Source organism: Mixophyes fleayi, chromosome 9 (genome assembly GCF_038048845.1).
Source record: "Mixophyes fleayi isolate aMixFle1 chromosome 9, aMixFle1.hap1, whole genome shotgun sequence".
Lineage (NCBI taxonomy): Eukaryota > Metazoa > Chordata > Amphibia > Anura > Limnodynastidae > Mixophyes > Mixophyes fleayi.
Window position 1 is genome coordinate 101,764,984 of NC_134410.1, and position 20,349 is coordinate 101,785,332.

The 20,349-nt window shown below is 39.9% G+C and overlaps 1 protein-coding gene across 6 annotated transcripts in view; it reads left to right on the plus strand.

Moving 5' to 3' along the window:
• The window catches only part of DENND1A (DENN domain containing 1A), a 525,768-nt gene that overhangs the window by 276,546 nt on the left and 228,873 nt on the right, over positions 1-20,349 (plus strand). For all 6 annotated transcript variants that reach the window (XM_075184725.1, XM_075184728.1, XM_075184727.1 and 3 more), the window contains one exon: positions 2,878-2,923. In XM_075184725.1, the coding sequence (XP_075040826.1) occupies positions 2,878-2,923 (46 nt within the window). The remainder of the gene's footprint in view (positions 1-2,877; positions 2,924-20,349) is intronic.

Genomic DNA, 20,349 nt, shown 5'->3' on the forward strand with positions numbered 1-20,349 from the left:
ACACGGGCTCTCTCTTTGTCAGTGTATTTGGGAATATTGATTTTCTTTTCCAGTGGGAACTGCCAGAGGTGACCAGTGGAAAACTTTTTACCACTGTTATCACTGCAAGTAATTAACTAAGCATGGGCGCTTAAATAATGCAGCTCTTTAACAACTGTTTTTATAAATTATCAGTACATTTATGGTGTTTTGATGTAGCTGTTGTATAAAACAGCTAACAAGAATAAATAGCCTGATTTAATTCAATTATAATACTATAATTTTATTCGAAGTCTGAAATAATATGTGTACAAAGTTAAATCTGGCATTGACAAAATCCTCTATATTCAATTATTGAAAGGTTCAATAAGAACAATTGAACTGACAGATGATCTTGCTAAGGGCCTTAAAAGTTGTTATAAGGATTATAGATTGTTTTATTCAAAATTACATTTCCAGGATGTCAGAATTCAAGAAGGAAAAAATAGTTAATGTTACCACTCCTTTATAGATGCCATATATAGATACTGGGCAGCACTGTTGCACAGTGGTTAGCATTGTTGACTTGCAACACTGGGGTCATGAGCTCATGTTCCAACCAGGGCATTATCTGGGTCAGGGTCTGTATGTTCTCTCTGTGTTTGCGTGGGTTTCTTCCGGGTGCTCCAGTTTTCTCCCAGAGTCCAAAAACATTAGATAGGTTAATTGGCTGGTAACAAAATGGACCTCTGAATGTGAAACATTTTTGATTGTAAGCTTCAGTAGGGCATGGTCTGATGTGAATGATTACATACCCCCCTCCCCCCTGTACAGTACTGTACAACATGATCGGCAATGTATACGTAAATATTAGTAATAATACTTGACTATTAGCTGCTTCCTTCTAAGTCTGTGTGAAGAGCACTACTACATAATGCAGTGAGGAGGGGAAAGTCAGGGCACCGTGGGGAAAGTTTGGGGTTATTTTTAAATGTTTAATTAGTTTTTATTACAGGAAACCCATTTATCCAGAAAACGCTAAATCCTAAGCGTTCTAGATGATGGGTCAGGAACCCCCGGCACATTGACCAGTTTTGTCTGGCACGCTGGAGCTCCACAGCTACCTCACTAAAGCAACCGAAAGATGCACTGTTTCTTCGGTTGCTTTAGTGAACCAGGTTCCGTTGTAGAACGAAAGCAGTGTAAGCAGACTCCAGGGGAGTATGAAGCATCATATGAACTGGGGGCACAACTGTGAGGCATAATATGAATTGGGGATCCAAGTATGAGGCATTATATGAATTGGTGGCACAGCTATGCGGCACAATATAAATTTGTTGGTCCCGTTACTATTAATATTAGCATGATTGTATATATATATATATATATATATATATATATATATATATATATATATATATATACACACACATACACACACACACACACACACACACACACACACACACACACACACACACACACACACACACACAATGGTTGACTTGGAAATTTAGATGGGGTGGTATGAAAAAATGTATGTGACTGTCACTTCTCACAGCTGGATAAGAAGTACCAGAATGAAACCTCTTTATACCAGCCCACTTCCACCACTGTGTGTATGCACGACTGGCGCACCTGGGCTTGAAAAGATTTTTGCTGTTACAGTAAAAGAAAAAGGTTGCCGACTCTTGTTCTAGATAAACGTTAGCTGGGTCATTTGTTCTGGTTTGCCACGTCAAGGATAAGTGTCATGACATATAAAGGTTTATTCATCCTTGTGTGCTTACATTTGTCATTATTTGCAGTCTTTGGGTGTGCATGCTCTGGTATTGGTATACTTAATCTAGTGATAGCGTTTGCCTATAACTAGACACAAAATGCATCCTTAAAGTGTGTCCGTCACCTTCATGTAGTGGAGGTAGCCATTCTGTGGGTGAACCAATATTTATGAGAAAGCAGCCTGGCAATTAGTTATAGTTTAGTGACATCACTCTCAGAAATATTGTCTGCCTCTACTGTGTCTAGGCAATGGGTATGCTTTAAGCTCATTCTTAACGGTTTATAACTCGTAGTTGCCAACATTTTTATCCCATATCATTTCAGCAGAATTTGGAGCTACAGGCCCAATCATGAGTTTACTGAATTAATTTTATCATGGTATTTTTGCATTTTAAATACTCCTATTTATCAAATATTAACTTTTAGAATATATGGAAAGTATGCATTCGGGAAGTAGAGATCTCTAAAACCTGTCTCTAGAAATTTGGGACATTTGGTAACTATGTATAACTGTATATAGCTGTGTTAATCAAGACGCTTGACCCACTTACTTTCCTAGCTATTTTCTTGCGGAGACTTTTTTGTAGTCTCGCTCATTGACTTGTTCTGTTCCTACCTAAAGCCATTTCAGAAACATATTTTCTTTAGTCCATCCTTCATATGTACATGACTTGACTTCACATCAAGCATTCATAAAAACCCTCATAAATTCGTTCATGATTTCTTCACAACCTGGAGTAGATGTGACAAATGTAGGTGTGAAAATAGGGTTGTAGTATGATCGTAGCCTGAACATTTCCTTTGCCTATAGATAAAATATGTAACAGTGATATGTTACAGAATCCTTGTAAAACACTGTTATTTCCAGCCGTCCTCTTCCCAATAATGTTCATGTGTTGTAATGAACACAGTATTTCACAAACAGTAAAGTCCTTTTGGTTGTAGCTCTGTTAACATTACATACAGATATTTTACTGAAGTGACAATAAAGTGCCCTGGTTTTGCTTCTTGTAGATTAAAGTAGTTTTATTTAATGAAAAGAGAATATGGGGTGCAGAAAACATTCATGCGTTTTGACCAAAGAGTGTTGTTGTTAGTACTGAATACTGATGATCTTTGTTTCTCCTCTTCCGGCAGCGCTCCGATGCCCTACCTCATAGGAATACACTCAAGCCTAATGGAGGTAGGTCACTTTGTTCAATAATAAATGTGTTGTAACTTAAGTATCACTTCTGTTTATCAGTTACTGGCACCTTAGTTACTATAAAAGTGTTAGTGTTGCAGAAACTCATAGCAACCAGTCAGAAATTAGCTTAGAGTAGTGATGGGCAAAGCGAGGGGATCACAGTGCAGTCCCCCTCTCCCCTGGATATGTCAGGTGATCTCCCTGTACTGTGCAGAGGTGGTCATGTGACGCATAAGTCAGCCGCCCCTGTTCTGATGAGATCGGGAGCAGCCAGCTGGGGGGCTGCCTGTTGCCCACCACTGGCTTAGATCAGGTTACACAATAAAAACAAAAGTCAGCTTGCTACTGGTTACTAGGGATGAGCGCACTCGGATTTATGAAATCCGAGCCCACCCGAACGTTGCGGATCCGAGTCGGATCCGAGACAGATCCGGGTATTGGCGCCAAATTCAAATGTGAAACTGAGGCTCTGACTCATAATCCCGTTGTCGGATCTCACGATACTCGGATCCTATAAATTCCCCGCTAGTCGCCGCCATCTTCACTCGGGCATTGATCAGGGTAGAGGGAGGGTGTGTTAGGTGGTCCTCTGTGCTGTTTAGTTCTGTGCTGTTTAGTTCTGTGCTGTTTAGTGCTGTGCTGTGCTGTGCTGTGCTGTGCTGTGCTGTGCTGTGCTGTGCTGTGCTGTGCTGTGCTGTGCTGTGTTCTGTTCTGCAGTATCAGTCCAGTGGTGCTGTGTGCTGTGCTCTGTCCTTCTGAGGTCAGTGGTGCTGCTGGGTCCTGTGCTGTGTCCTGTTCAGTCCAGTGGTGCTGTGTCCTGTGCTCTGTGCTTCTAAGGGCATAGTTATTTCCCCAATATTCCCCTGTGTTTAAAAAAATAAAAAAAAGTTTTTTTAAAAAATACCAAAAACTACTTTAATTTTTTTTAATTACCACAAAATTTGCACAACCAATCCTGCAGTATAAGCCCATTGGTACTGCAATATTACCAAGTTCACACATTCAGCAGTAAAAGTCCAGTGGTACTGCAATATTACAAAGTTTACACATTCTGCAGTATCAGTCCAGTGGTGCTGTGTCCTGTGCTCTGTCCTGCTGAGTTCCGTAGTGCTGCTGGGTCCTGTGCCGTGTCCTGTTCAGTCCAGTGGTGCTGTGTCCTGTGCTCTGTGCTTCTAAGGGCATAGTTATTTCCCCATTATTCCCAAGTTTTTAAAAAATAAAAAAAAAGTAAAAAAAAATAAAAAATTTAAAAAAAAAAAAATATATAATAATTATAACCAAATTTGCAAAACCAATCCAGCAGTATAAGTCCATTGGTACTGCAATATTACAAAGTTCACACATTCTGCAGTATCAGTCCAGTGGTGCTGTGTCCTGTGCTCTGTCCTGCTGAGGTCCGTAGTGCTGCTGGGTCCTGTGCCGTGTCCTGTTCAGTCCAGTGGTGCTGTGTCCTGTGCTCTGTGCTTCTAAGGGCATAGTTATTTCCCCATTATTCCCAAGTTTTTAAAAAATAAAAAAAAGTAAAAAAAAATAAAAAAGTTAAAAAAAAATAAATAAATATAATAATTATAACCAAATTTGCAAAACCAATCCAGCAGTATAAGTCCATTGGTACTGCAATATTACAAAGTTCACACATTCTGCAGTATCAATCCAGTGGTGCTGTGTCCTGTGCTCTGTCCTGCTGAGTTCCGTAGTGCTGCTGGGTCCTGTGCCGTGTCCTGTTCAGTCCAGTGGTGCTGTGTCCTGTGCTCTGTGCTTCTAAGGGCATAGTTATTTCCCCATTATTCCCAAGTTTTTTAAAAATAAAAAAAAAGTAAAAAAAAATAAAAAATTAAAAAAAAAAAAAATATATAATAATTATAACCAAATTTGCAAAACCAATCCAGCAGTATAAGTCCATTGGTACTGCAATATTACCAAGTTCACACATTCTGCAGTATCTTGTGCTACATATAATGGAGACCAAAAATTTGGAGGATAAAGTAGGGAAAGATCAAGACCCACTTCCTCCTAATGCTGAAGCTGCTGCCACTAGTCATGACATAGACGATGAAATGCCATCAACGTCGTCTTCCAAGCCCGATGCCCAATCTCGTAGTACCGGGCATGTAAAATCCAAAAAGCCCAAGTTAAGAAAAAGTAGCAAAAAGAGAAACTTAAAATCATCTGAGGAGAAACGTAAAGTTGCCAATATGCCATTTACGACACGGAGTGGCAAGGAACGGCTTAGGCCCTGGCCCGTGTTCATGACTAGTGGTTCAGCTTCACCCACGGATCTTAGCCCTCCTCCTCCTCCCCCCCCCCCCTACAAAAAATTGAAGAGAGTTATGCTGTCAGCAACAAAACAGCAAACAACTCTGCCTTCTAAAGAGAAATTATCACAAATCCACAAGGCGAGTCCAAGGATGTTGGTGGTTGTCAAGCCTGACCTTCCCATCACTGTACGGGAAGAGGTGGCTCGGGAGGAGGCTATTGATGATGTAGCTGGCGCTGTGGAGGAACTTGATGATGAGGATGGTGATGTGGTTATTGTAAATGAGGCACCAGGGGGGGAAACAGCTGATGTCCATGGGATGAAAAAGCCCATCGTCATGCCTGGTCAGAAGACCAAAAAATGCACCTCTTCGGTCTGGAGTTATTTTTATCCAAATCCAGACAACCAATGTATGGCCATATGTAGCTTATGTAAAGCTTAAATAAGCAGGGGTAAGGATCTTGCCCACCTAGGAACATCCTCCCTTATACGTCACCTGAATAACCTTCATAGTTCAGTGGTTAGTTCAGGAACTGGGGCTAGGACCCTCATCGGTACAGGGACACCTAAATCCCGTGGTCCAGTTGGATACACACCAGCAACACCCTCCTCGTCAACTTCCTCCACAATCTCCATCAGATTCAGTCCTGCAGCCCAAGTCAGCAGCCAGACTGAGTCCTCCTCAATACGGGATTCATCCGAGGAATCCTGCAGCGGTACGCCTACTACTGCCACTGCTGCTGTTGCTGCTGTTAGTCGGTCATCTTCCCAGAGGGGAAGTCGTAAGACCGCTAAGTCTTTCACAAAACAATTGACCGTCCAACAGTCGTTTGCCATGACCACAAAATACGATAGTAGTCACCCTATTGCAAAGCGTATAACTGCGGCTGTAACTGCAATGTTGGTGTTAGACGTGCGCCCGGTGTCCGCCATCAGTGGAGTGGGATTTAGAGGGTTGATGGAGGTATTGTGTCCCCGGTACCAAATCCCCTCGAGATTCCACTTCACTAGGCAGGCGATACCAAAAATGTACAGAGAAGTACGATCAAGTGTCCTCAGTGCTCTAAAAAATGCGGTTGTACCCACTGTCCACTTAACCACGGACATGTGGACAAGTGGTTCTGGGCAAACGAAGGACTATATGACTGTGACAGCCCACTGGGTAGATGCATCCCCTTCCGCAGCAACAGCTGCATCAGTAGCAGCAACTACAAAATGGCGGCTCGTGCAAAGGCAGGCAACATTGTGCATTACAGGCTTTAATAAGAGGCACAATGCTGACAACATATTAGAGAAAATGAGGGAAATTATCTCCCAGTGGCTTACCCCACTTAGACTCTCATGGGGATTTGTGGTGTCAGACAATGCCAGTAACATTGTGCGGGCATTAAATATGGGCAATTTCCAGCACGTCCCATGTTTTGCCCACACCATTAATTTGGTGGTGCAGCATTACCTCAAGAGTGACAGGGGTGTGCAGGAGATGCTTGCGGTGGCGCGCAAAATTGCTGGACACTTTCGGCATTCAGCCAGTGCCTACCGCAGACTAGAGGCACATCAAAAAAGCATGAACCTGCCCTGCCATCACCTCAAACAAGAGGTTGTGACGCGCTGGAACTCCACCCTCTATATGCTGCAGAGGATGGAGGAGCAGCAAAAGGCCATTCAGGCCTACACAGCCACCTACGACATAGGCAAAGGAGTGGGGATGCGCCTCAGTCAAGCGCAGTGGAGACTGATTTCCGTGTTGTGCAAGGTTCTGCAGCCATTTGAACTTGCCACACGAGAAGTCAGTTCCGACACTGCCAGCTTGAGTCAGGTCATTCCCCTGATCAGGCTGTTGCAGAAGCAGCTGGAGAAAGTGAGGGAGGAGCTGGTAAGCCATTGCGATTACACCAAGCATGTAGCTCTTGTGGATGTAGCCCTTCGTACGCTTTGCCAGGATCCGAGGGTGGTCACTCTTTTAAAGTCAGAGGAATACATTCTGGCCACCGTGCTCGATCCTCGGTTTAAAGCGTATGTTGTGTCTCTGTTTCCGGCGGACACAAGTCTACAGCGGTGCAAAGACCTGCTGGTCAGGAGATTGTCCTCTGAAGAGGACCATGACATGCCAACAGCTCCACCCTCATTTTCTTCCACATCTATGGCTGCGAGGAAAAAGCTCAGTTTTCCCAAAAGAGGCACTGGCGGGGATGCTGATAACATCTGGTCCGGACTGAAGGACCTGCCAACCATTGCAGACATGTCTACTCTCGCTGCATTGGATGCTGTCACAATAGAAAAAATTGTGGATGATTACTTTGCTGACACCATCCAAGTAGACATGTCAGACAGTCCATATTGTTACTGGCAGGAAAAAAAGGCAGTTTGGAAGCCCCTGTACAAACTGGCTCTATTTTACCTGAGTTGTCCCCCCTCCAGTGTGTACTCGGAAAGAGTTTTTAGTGCAGCGGGGAACCTGGTCAGTGAGCGGCGAAGGAGGTTGCTTCCTCAGAACGTTGAAAAAATGATGTTTATAAAAATGAATAATCAATTCCTCAATGAAGTACAGCACTGCCCTCCAGACAGTAGTACAGAGGGACCTGTGGTTGTGGAGTCCAGCGGGGACGAATTGATAATGTGTGATGAGGAGGAAGTACACACTGTAGGGGGAGAGGAATCAGAGGTTGAGGATGAGGACGACATCTTGCCTCAGTAGAGCCTGTTTAGTCTGTACAGGGAGAGATGAATAGCTTTTTTGGTGTGGGGGCCCAAACAAACCAATCATTTCAGCCAAGGTTGTTTGGTAGGCCCTGTCGCTGAAATGATTGGTTTGTTAAAGTGTGCATGTCCTATTTCAACAACATAAGGGTGGGTGTGAGGGCCCAAGGACAATTCCATCTTGGACCTTTTTTTTTTGCATTATATGACCAATCAACAGTCGTTTGCCATGTTCAAAAAGTAAAACCAAATTTAAAAAAATACAAGAAATTAAACCAAAAGTAAAATGCCGTGTCATAATTTAAAACAAGAGGTATTGACGTGCTCTAAAACTACTGTATTGTTTATATTTTATAAACACTACACTTGAAAGCTTGAGTCTTTCAATAAAAAAGTAACTGTCCATTGCACGAATATTTGCAACAGGGACAATTTTAGGGTTAAGAAAGTCAACTAATAACACTTCGACGCTGTCTGTCTTTATAAACACTACACTTGGAAGTTGGAGGAGGTATTGTGGCCCCGGCACCAAATTTACTACCGGGGCCACTCCACTGTGCAGTCCATATTTAGGTGTATCAGATATTAAACAACGGTGACAGTTGATGCCCAATTTTTTAATTATATTGTGGCCTCGGTACCAAATTGTGTACCGGGGCCACCACACTACGCAGTCCAGATACTTGTTTGGTGGAATTCAGACCAGTTGAGGGTTTTATTATTATTATATTGTGTGGACCACTCTATCTATACCACACTACAACTCTATATACCACTCTATTTCATACTTTAATTCTATTTCATACTTTAATTCTATTTCATACTTTAATTCTATTTAATATTTTAATTCTATTTCATACTTTAATTCTATTTCATACTTTAATTCCATTACTAATTACCATAAAGAGGAACAAAATAAACCAATTTTACCAAAAGTATAATATGACTTAGACTTACAAACACTACACTTGAAAGATCGTGCCTTTAAATGAAAAAGTCAGTCTTCATTGCACGACTATGTGCAACAGGGACAGTTTTTTGGGTTTACAAAGTCAAACAATAACACTTTGACCCTGTCTGTCTGGGATCTCAATGACGAATTGTCTGTACCATGTTTGGAGGAGGTATTGTGGCCCCGGTATCAAATTGGGTACCGGGGCCACCCCACTATGCAGTCCAGATACTTGTTTGGTGGAATTCAGACATGTGGAGGGTTTTTTAATTATATTGTGGCCTCGGTACCAAATTGTGTACCGGGGCCACCACACTACGCAGTCAAGATAGATAGATGCGTATCATAGATAAAGTACATTCAGTGGTGTGGGGCAAATTGAAAAATATTCAAAATGCACTGACATTATCAAAAACAAGAGGTTGTCACACGCTAAAACTCCAACATGTATATGATGGAGAGGATGGAGGAGCAGCCGTATGTGTAGTGTAATGCAGACCTGTTGAAGGTTTTTTATATATTTTATTGTGGTGCCCAGTGCCCACTCCTCTAGGCAGTCCAGGTACATTTATTGGTGCGATTCATAAAAGTTCAGGGTTTTTAATATATCTTGTGGTGACCCACTCCTCTACGCAGTCCAGGTACATTTATTGGTGCGATTCATAAAAGTTCAGGGTTTTTAATATATTGTGGTGACCCACTCCTCTACGCAGTCCAGGTACATTTATTGGTGCGATTCATAAAAGTTCAGGGTTTTTAATATATTGTGGTGACCCACTCCTCTACGCAGTCCAGGTACATTTATTGGTGCGAATCAAACAAGTTGATGGTTTTCTTATTATATATATTGTGGTGACCCACTCCTCTAGGCAGTCCAGGTACATTTATTGGTGCGATTCATAAAAGTTCTGGGTTTTTAAGATATTGTGGTGACCCACTCCTCTACGCAGTCCAGGTACATTTATTGGTGCGATTCATAAAAGTTCAGGGTTTTTAATATATATTGTGGTGACCCACTCCTCTACGCAGTCCAGGTACATTTATTGGTGCGATTCATGAAAGTTCAGCATTTTTAATATATATTGTGGTGACCCACTCCTCTACGCAGTCCAGAAAGATACCCTGTTGCAACGTTTTGGACTAATAACTATATTGTGAGGTGTTCAGAATACACTGTAAATTAGTGGAAATGCTTGTTATTGAATGTTATTGAGGTTAATAATAGCCTAGGAGTGAAAATAAGCCCAAAAACTTGATTTTTAAACTTTTTATGTTTTTTTGCAAAAAAATCCGAATCCAAAACCTTAAATCCGAACCGAGACCTTTCGTCAAGTGTTTTGCGAGACAAATCCGAACCTCAAAAATAACGAAAATCCGGATCCAAAACACAAAACACGAGACCTCAAAAGTCGCCGGTGCACATCCCTACTGGTTACTACATAATTGCTTGTTTGTATTTTGTCAGTAAATACTTCCCGCTAACTTACATTGTCTGCAAGCTCTTAATCACCAATTTGTATAATAATCCCACTAGTCAGAATGAACTGTACAGTATTCTGTTTGTATGCATTTCAGTAGCTTTGTAAATCTTCACTCCACTGATAAGCTGAACAGATATACATCCAGATAAAATCTGTGAATATTTGGAGTGGTGTAATTTTAAAATCTATATTAAAATGCATATACAAATTTCTTATATTGTTTTTTTACATTTTCCCAATATGGCTGCTGATTTGCTTGAAATGGTTATTCATTATTCTGTTCATTGTGGTGTCAATGATCATGTACCTACAATATAAGATTTGAAAGCGCATCTTCCAGCATTCATAAGAATATCCAATTTTGTTTAAGCAATAATCTTCTGCACTTCTCTATGAGGGGCTCAAACAACATCTTTTTGGTATTGCTTGTTTTGCAGACCTGCAAGTTAGTAGTGGGCAAGAATGCAGATACACAGCATGTAGCTATGGCAAACCTGGCTACATGCCCACCTTCTACTTTCTGGAACTGCACCTGTTGAAGCAGCCTGTGCATCCTTCACAAATGTTAAGACTTACTTTAAAGGCCAGCCTACTACTTTTAATGCCATCCTTTTTATTATTTACACCAGTTTTATTCATACTTGCCAACATGGGCAAGATGATTCCCAGGAGGTCCGGGGTGCAAGTGAGTGTGTGTGGGCGGGACTCGAAGAATCATGTAATTAGGCCCGCCCTCAAAACGGGTATCCCTATGATCCAATAAAAAACGGGGTGGGGCCACGATGCTGGGTCCATGACGTCACTAGGCTCCGCCCCCTCCATTTAGCTTACACATGTACAAATTTTAATATGTTTGTTGCTTGTTATAAATAGATTTTTGAACATGAAAAGGCGCTGAAAATATAGAATGACTGTTGGTTATCAGCACCCAAAAAAAATTGTTTTGTGGTGGAAAAGGGCATCTGCAGTCCCTAAATGTTTTCTTCCCACAAATTCAATCAATAAATATTGCATTCCTTTTGTGTATTCAAGTACAATTCAAAGTACATGATTGCGCCTATCCTACATTGTCAGGAACTCCCGCAGTATACCCAGCTCCTCCCTTTGTCAGATGGAAACACCCACCCATTGATATATCAGTCTATACAATTCACATATTGCATGATGTCACAGAACACGTTATATTTCAGCTACCACTTCAGTTACCACATCTCCTACTAAATAAAAAAAAATGATGCAGTTTTTGTTTTAACCAATAACAAGTGAATCTTTCTTAGACTGTCCATTGACATGATTTTTCACATTTTAGATTGAACTATGAGTTTCATATACGATTAGATAAACTGTCAATTCCGCGACACACACAACATGATCACATTTTTATGGCTTTCGTTTCACACGTTATTATTATTATTATTATTATTACCATTAGACCATTGTCACATGATTAGAATGCACATGCTTCAAATAACTTCAAGTGAATCAATTCATGTTACATTTTTCTACCATTTTCAATAGTATTATTAATTAATTCAGAAATCTACATCTGATCATATATAATCTGCTGTTCATACACATTTTGTTTTTTTACAATGCATAAAAAAATTGATATTAAAAGTTTATTTTTATTGTGACTAGTCAGCTTTAGTGTTAATATTTATGTGCAGTTTGCAGGTAGCGTGTTTTGTACCTGCCTTTCCTTCCTTGCCCACTTTTAATCATAAACTCCACAAACCCAACGTACATAAGATACCTCACCTATAGTATTAATATTAGTGCTGCTTAGATAATTGCAATTTAAGTGGCTGAAAGATTACTAATGTACATATTAAACGTAAAAGGGCGGTTTGGACGGGAGAATACCTACAGGAATTGCATACATTTATCTTCTGACATCTGGGCAAGGAACCCACAGTGTTATGAGACTAAATCCCCTTTTCCCTAATATCTATTTGCCAACCCTGCCTTCATTTCCAGAATACATTCTTCACCATTCGCTATTTGTTAGAGAAGTGTTAAATCAAAATTGTACTATCCCACCTCTTTTTTTTTTTTATTATTATTATTATTATTGAAATAGGACTACACAAATAGACAAATTCACCAGTTACATTGTATCTCAATGGGAAGTGCTGGAAACAGCTCTGTATCTCAGATGTGGCTTTCTTGGAAGGTATCAGCTGGCCCTAAATTTTTAAATCTGTTAAGCATACATAATAGAGCATTCCCAACACACTTTGCTGAACAGATGAGTGGATTCTGAAAAGAGGTAAGCTGTACCAGGCGGTACAAGGGAGAAGTCATTATTTTATTTTTATAGTGCTAGGCATACTGAAACTGACACAACTGATTAGTGCAGAGAAAGTATTGTGCGATTCCTTTATAAGTTGGGAGCTAATCCGTCAGCAGCACACCAGCTCTGTCACTAAGGCCAGATTATATTACTTGTTCTGCGTCTCTGGGAATTTGATAAAAAGCCTTGAGCGTACTCTGCTTGTTCTCTGTCAGATATTAGAACCAAGACGTGGCTCAGTTTACGTGCACTGCAGAAGCATGGCTTGATTATTTCCTGTGTTTGATCACAGTAGGGTGCCACAGCATTCATCCCGCAAAAAGCTGTCTGCTATTTATGAGTTAATAAAGGCCAATTAAATTTCTGCACAGATAGAAATTATTAGGCTCATTATGAGGATCTTGCACTCTCTGGTCTCTTTCTCTCCCCCACTTTCCTAGCAGCACAAAGAAAAAACAATTGACAGATGAAAATGCTGCAGCACCATCCGTGGTGTCAGTTCTCACCTGCCGAAAAGAGCCATAAAGGACAGAGATGGCTGCTCTCACTCTCTGGGATATAGCACATACTACATGGGTAACATTTGCTGTTCTTCCCTCATCACTGCAGGCTATGAATAAATTGTGCAGTGGATACCTTTGTATATATTCCACTTCTACAAGTATGCCAGTTGGCTGGATGTAAAACACTCACAATAAGGAGTTTTATTTTTACCATGTTACATATTCTAGTAGACACATTGGGAATATTTAGCTGCTGGTGAATTGCACCATGGTTTAGACCATCTATGATTGTCCGTTACTCTCAATAAGTGAATTTTTCAAATATGAAGCATTGGATTTTGCTCTGACTTCACTGCCGAGTTGCCAAAGGTGCAGTCAAAAGAAATAACAATATGGGACCCTGCAGACTTCACTGAGTCCCCACAGACTATCAGAGCAGACATTAGTTTGAAGCAGCTCCCAGACCAGTGACTTAACTGTAGGTCCCCGGGCTCCAGTTTACTACCTGTGCTTATCCTCCTCTGGTCCAGCCATTACTTTCTGGCTGGTTTCGCCATCTTTGTTTTGATTTCTAGAAAAGTGAATATCCTTCTGATCTCTGTTAGGCTCCTGTTGTGTTGATAACATTTGCCCTGAGTCCCATATTTATTTCACAGGCTGTTAAAATCCCAATAGGATTGCATCTGACTACAATAGTAATGATATTCATTTTAAAAAAAAATGCCAATGGAAACGCATTATTCCTTACAAATCCGAATTTTCTTTGTAAAATGCTGCACATTGTTGTTGAAATAGCAACTGTAACTATAAGCTGACCTAATTTGAAAAGGTGAGCTTGGATGCAGCTTAAGGTTCTGATTGTCCTCAGTAGAGTTCATACATAATTCTGGAACACATACAAATTTTTACTGCACATCTTTATCTGAATGATCTGTTATTAAAGCAAGGGTCCTGATCAAATATATATGAATGCTACTAGATGGCCATTTCTGGTATTTGGTGGGATTTAATCCAATAGCAGTCCCTCAGACAACCGTTTTGTAAGCTGCACTTAGGTGACACCCCACTTCCACACTAAGGGGGGTATTCAATGTTAGCGAGTTTGGAAGTCCGAGCGTGCAAAGTCATTTTTTTGCTATTTTACCTTATTTTCGAGCGCGAAAACTTCTCACGCAATTCTAATCTTTTTTTTTTTTTTTTACCGAAACGGTGTTATCGCGCTCCAAGCGTTTGTCAATGTTGAAGTATAGGCTGGCTGCGAACCCTTAGCGGAAAAAGCTATTCAATTGTTTTTTAACACCGAGTGTGAAAAAGGCAAATATGCTGTTTTATCTCGCACCTCCATGGTCTGCTGAAAGAAATTTTTTTTTTATTAAGTTAAGAAAAATATACATTAAACGGAGAAAATAGGTGTAAAAGTTCATAAAAGTAACCTAAAAAAAGAAAAGTACTTAAAAAAGTGTATAATAATTAATATTTTTTGGAAATTTCCCCCTTTAGAAAAAAACCATAGTGGTGCATGTATTTAAACTTTTTATATTATTTTTTTTGTTTTTAAGGGGACGGGGGGTGGTTGTGCCAAAAAGTATCATGTTTTTTTATTTATTTTTTTAAAAGCAAAATCGTTTGCTCCCCACTCTATTTAGTCTTCGCCCTAGTGCCGGCAGGCTATTGATGTGTGAGTTGAACTCTTTGAAAAATTTGACGTAGGGTTCCCCCTAATTTAATTGAACCAGCACTAGGCAAACCAGCCGAGGTGATGGGCACTATAGCGGGGGGGGGGGGGGGGGGGGACGACGCAGTTTGGGTCCCACGGCCATAATGACTAAACACCCACAGACTGTTCAGCGATGGCCTGGATTCCCTAGGGATTGTGGTCCGCTGAAAAATGTGAGCGGGCCACCCCCCTAGGGACACCCAGCCCAGTGCCGATAGCACTAGGGCTCTTCCTACTACACCTGGGCTGTGGGTAGTAGGGTAATGGGGATTTTGTATGGGAAAAAAATAAATAAAAAAAAAATTTGATTTGTGGAACTGCATGTCCCAGCCAGCCATGTTGGCCTAAATAGTGTGGGCATGCTGCTACTTGTCTAACTACGAGCACCAGCGTACCCATAGCACCCAGGGCATGTTTGCACTTGTAGTAGAACCACAAGTGCCAACATGCTCTTACACCCACGGCTGGCTGTGATCTGTAGTTCCACAAAGCAAAATGTTAAATAAAAGCACAACACCCTCATTCCAACCACAAATCTTTATTAAAAATAATAAAACCCCAAGAAATACAGTAAACACCCTCATGTACACCATAGGTTTTTATTGAAAAAAACAAAATACTCACCATGGACGAAATCCTCAGTTTTATGATGCTTTACCTACACACACTAATTTACGCAAAGTCTCAAAAATAATTTTGTACCTTCGAAGAAATGTCCAGCTTGCCCACTGTCCCACAAATATTTGTACCTTACAAATGCCCATGCTTGGCCAGTGTTCAAGAAATGTTTGTAAGTTTCAAAAAATTTACCTCCTTGTAAAATCTTTAATTCTGCTGTACAGGGGGGGCCGTTGTTGCTTGCAGTGCTGGGGCCCTTCTTCATTGCAGTGTAGGGGCCCAATCTCCTTTGCGGTGCTGGGGCCCTTCTTCATTGCAGTGTAGGGGCCCAATCTCCTTTGCAGTGCTGGGGCCATTCTTGATTGCATTAATTTACTTTTATTTTTTTATAGTAAAATGAGTGCCTTAACCATTTCAAACTCGCAAGGACCAATCATAGAGCGCGAGGGGGTGCATACAAAAAAACAATTGAATTGAGAGGTTTTTTTTAAAAACGAGCGCGTTTGGTTTTTTTCGAGCGCGAAATTTTAACGCATCTTGCTAACAATTGAATATCCCCCTAAGAGCTTAGTATATTCATTTTTTGTTATATTTTAGATAAATTTGCCATATTATTTTATGGCCCTTCCTTGACTTGTCCACAAAAGCAAAATTGTCATTCATAATTAATGAAGTTAAAGATCAAATAGTTTGTTAGAAATGATATATGACAAATTATGTCCTTCATAAGCTTTTTGTTTTGTTTGCCAAAAGATCGCTTAAGCTGTACTGTTCTGTCTTTGTGTCTTACTGCTCTTAATCAGTAATCACAAGCTAACCTTTCCTACTGCAGCACCAAGTTTATAAGATGTCAAATATTCAGAACTGACATTCTTCTTTTTATAGAAACCCCACAGTTTTAGTCCATATGTGGGAGAATAAATATTACGTAAAACCTATGCATTATGTCTAAAATATACTGTTATCTTACCCATGAGGTTACCGGGACTTTGGTTCTCTTGCTTGTGCTGGCCCTGACTACAGCATCTGCTTACCAATTAGTCTTCCAATGTACGGACTGTCCAAACTTTATTACTTTGTGAATAGTGGGGCTAAACTGATGTATGTCACAAATTGCACATGGTTTGCCATTTTTAGTGTTCAGAAAATCATAATATAATAATTTTTTTTTTTTTTTATGTGGGTTAACATACATATAAAGAGCAATCAGATTATATAGTACACAAAACTTTAATTTATTTTCTAACGGTAAGGTACAATATGTATACGCGGTATTCCAAAGACAGAAAGGAAGGGTTGGTTGAACTGCTTTCTCCACAGCACAAGTCACATGAGCATCGGATTTACATGTTGAGCTCCACACTGGTTCTGCAGTGGAGCAGGATTATGGGAAATGAGGTTGTCTTGAGAGGTGAATTCTAGACCAGCTCAACTTCATCAGGATTCTTCAAACAAGTAAAATAGTCTGCAGCCAAAAGGGAAGGATAGGAAGGATGGTCTCCAGAGTTCTTCCGAAGCATTAATGACATATGAAGAGAGCACCTGATGCATTATCCACCATGCAAAAGAAAACATTGTATAGTGTGTATTGTTTGAGTATAATTCATACTCAGGTACTCATGAGAATCTTACTCCCAATCTTACTCACAAGGGGGGATTTAGGTGATTTGGAAAAGAATTCTAAGGATAGCAAGTAAGATAGTTTAAAAATTCATTGGGGTAAGGGCACTCTAATACTGAATTTAGTAGGGTCTGTACCTTGTCCCAGAATGGAACTATTGCCAGGCATGTTTCATGTGCAGCAAATTTTCCCTGTTGAAACAGTTTCTTCATTGTAGATGAAGTGTAGTACCACCTATAATAAATGTTTATAAGTATTTTCGTTAATCAAGACAGATATTGAACTTAGAGGCCACCTTTTCCCTCACCACTTCTTGTGTGGCCATAGTACTATTAGGGTATTGTACAAGGAGGAAATCATACTGTTGAAATACATAATTTTTCTTAGTATGTCAAATCACTCTGTAGATGAAGGTCTACTAACAGCACCAAGAATCTACTATACTTCGTTTGGGGCACAGAGTTTTGCTTTGTGGCTCCTCCTCTCTGGAACTCAATGCCTTGTACAGTCTGTGAGGTCCCAACTCTTACCTCTTTACTCAAACATTTCATTAATACCCCATTATTTTCTTAAAAATAGAAAAAATGCTTAGCTTTTTCTTCTGTACTCTGTTAACCTTTTGTATGTTTATTTTAAGTCATGTGTTTTTTAATCAGCAAATGTAAAGCATTTTGAATCCTATAAAATAATAAATGATTATTCTTCTTTAATCCCTGTTCCAAACAAATTGAGACAGTAGTACTAAACTTTGAGTAGGGTACTTAAGCTTGTAATGTTTGAAAATAGTGGAGAGGTTTGAGAGTAATGCAGTATAAGAGAGAGGAGCTCTTCAAGACACATCTTCTCTCCATAACAGCCAGGCAATGCTCTCCAAAATATTATCTTTAACCTTAATTTCACAATTTTGCTCTACAGTACATATGTGACGTCATCTGTAAAGTATCTTCCCAGCCAAACACTATGCTCCTCTCAGTATCTATTGCTAATAACTTATTTTAGTATCTTCTTTAGTATCTTCTATCTTAGGTAATTTCTGCAGGACTTCACTAGATCTGCACCTCTTCTATACCTCAGTCCATCAGACTCACCACCAGCTTATCTTGATTTATCCATTTGCTGAAAACTCACCCTTTTAGAGAAACTACCTCTCGACTTCCTGATTTCAACAATTCGTTCCTTAACCATTGCAGTTTCAGTTAGCATTACCCACACATAGGTCTCTTTTATTTCTTGTATTCCCTTTGTATTGGTATGTGATGGGAGACCTGGGACTCACCTGACACAAGTTGGAATTAATTAATGTAAAGAATGGGGTGCAAGAGTCATGGGACTTACATTGTATAAACAAAAACAGACATAGGTCCTCTGCACTCAACATGTACAGACTGGGGTGCAAGAGGGGGCTGCACCCCAGTCTGTACATGGTGAGTGCAGAGGACCTATGTCTGTTTATATATATATATATGAGATAGATAGATAGATATCTATCGATATTTTATTGAACATTTTGCAAAATGGACATTGTTTTGAGGTAAAGAAGGGTAAGCTTTTCCAGACTAGTAACAGAGTAAAATTGACAACTTAATGTCTGTTAATGTCTGTTTGTTTTATTATTTGTTTTTTAGTTTATTTAGCTTTTATTGTATCAATTCTACATTCTAACAGCATTTACCTCAATTGCATTTGAATGGTTTACATTGTTCTGCTTATGTAATTGCATTCCTTCAGAACAGGTTTCACTTCTGCTTTTACTTTTTAACTGCTCACAAATCACCAGCTTGTTAGTATCATGTTGATTGATTGATCATCATCACCATTTATTTATATAGCGCCACTGATTCTGCAGCGCTGTACAGAGAACTCATTCACATCAGTCCCTGCCCCATTGGAGCTTACAGTCTAAATTCCTTAATATAGACACACACTCACACGGAGACAGAGAGACTAGGGTCAATTTTGATAGCAGCCAATTAACCTACCAGTATGTTTTTGGAGTGTGGGAGGAAACCGGAGCACCTGGAGGAAACCCACGCAAACACGGGGAGAACATATAACCTCCACACAGATTAGGCCATGGTCCAGAATTGAACTGAAGGAATTATGTGTATATAAGACTTGGACCAGTATGGAGTCGTCTCATTTTATTTTCCCTCTGATAAAGTTACATTGTAATGAAACACGTTAGGGATTCATGGATGATTAGTATTGATACCTTTCATTCATTCATGCTATTTCAAGCTGTTTTAGGCTGGGTGGACTACTAATATCAGCATATCACTGCAGTCCTACTGAATTCAAAACTACCCACTGTGACTGTAACAGAGCTGCCTAAATTGCCGGCACACTGACTTTTGGAAAGCCGGCCTTAACGCTCCTGTGCTCAGAAATTATGCACCAATTTCACTGTTGATGTCCTGTGTACTTTGGTTAAGGCAGCGTCAGGTGAGCCTGTCTGTCGGTTCTATCCTGGCTAATGTGAGTTATGTGTGCACCCGTTATACAGTCAAGGAGTGCTAAGCCACTCAGAATACAGGGTTGTCTGGACGGTATTGCTGGGTACGATGATCGAGCAGTATCACTGAATACTTGTGCATATTTGATGGAGGTAAAATTTTACCAGAGACCATTGCACTGCATTTAATTTCGTATATACCTTAATCAGAACTGTGTCTTTTTGTCCGTGAAGGATTAGAACTGATCGCTGACAATTTACAATTTGCAGCCATTAACATAATTATTTGAAGTTCATAAGATCTATACCACATAACTTTTTTGGACACTTATGATTGGATTTGTCACAGTTTACATGGGTGGAGTTCTAACCACCTATCAATCATTGGCCAATTTATCTTGCTACTTTTTTTGACAGCTGTCTGATACAGACTTTATATTGTAGTAATAAGAGGGGATTGTATTTATTTATTTTATTCCGCTAGCCATTTTATGGCTTTGTAGTCAGTGCACTGTGCTATTATAGCCACTCATGAATTTTGCTTTTCCAATTGATTGTGTACACATATATGCTTGTTATTGTGTTTTGGTTGGCTACATTATAGGTCTAACATTTTTATGCATTTATCATACTATCCTATCAATATATTTTAATGTGATTAATATGTTTTATGGTGTTTTGTGACAGTTTTACATTATTTAGCATGTCATTAATAGTCGCTATTCTGCTATCAGCTAGCCATATAGGTTTTTAGCCCTGCAATTCATTTGGGTTTTTGTGGTGTAACAATTTAATGTCGTTCTAACAAGTTTTTGCTTAAAATTATAAT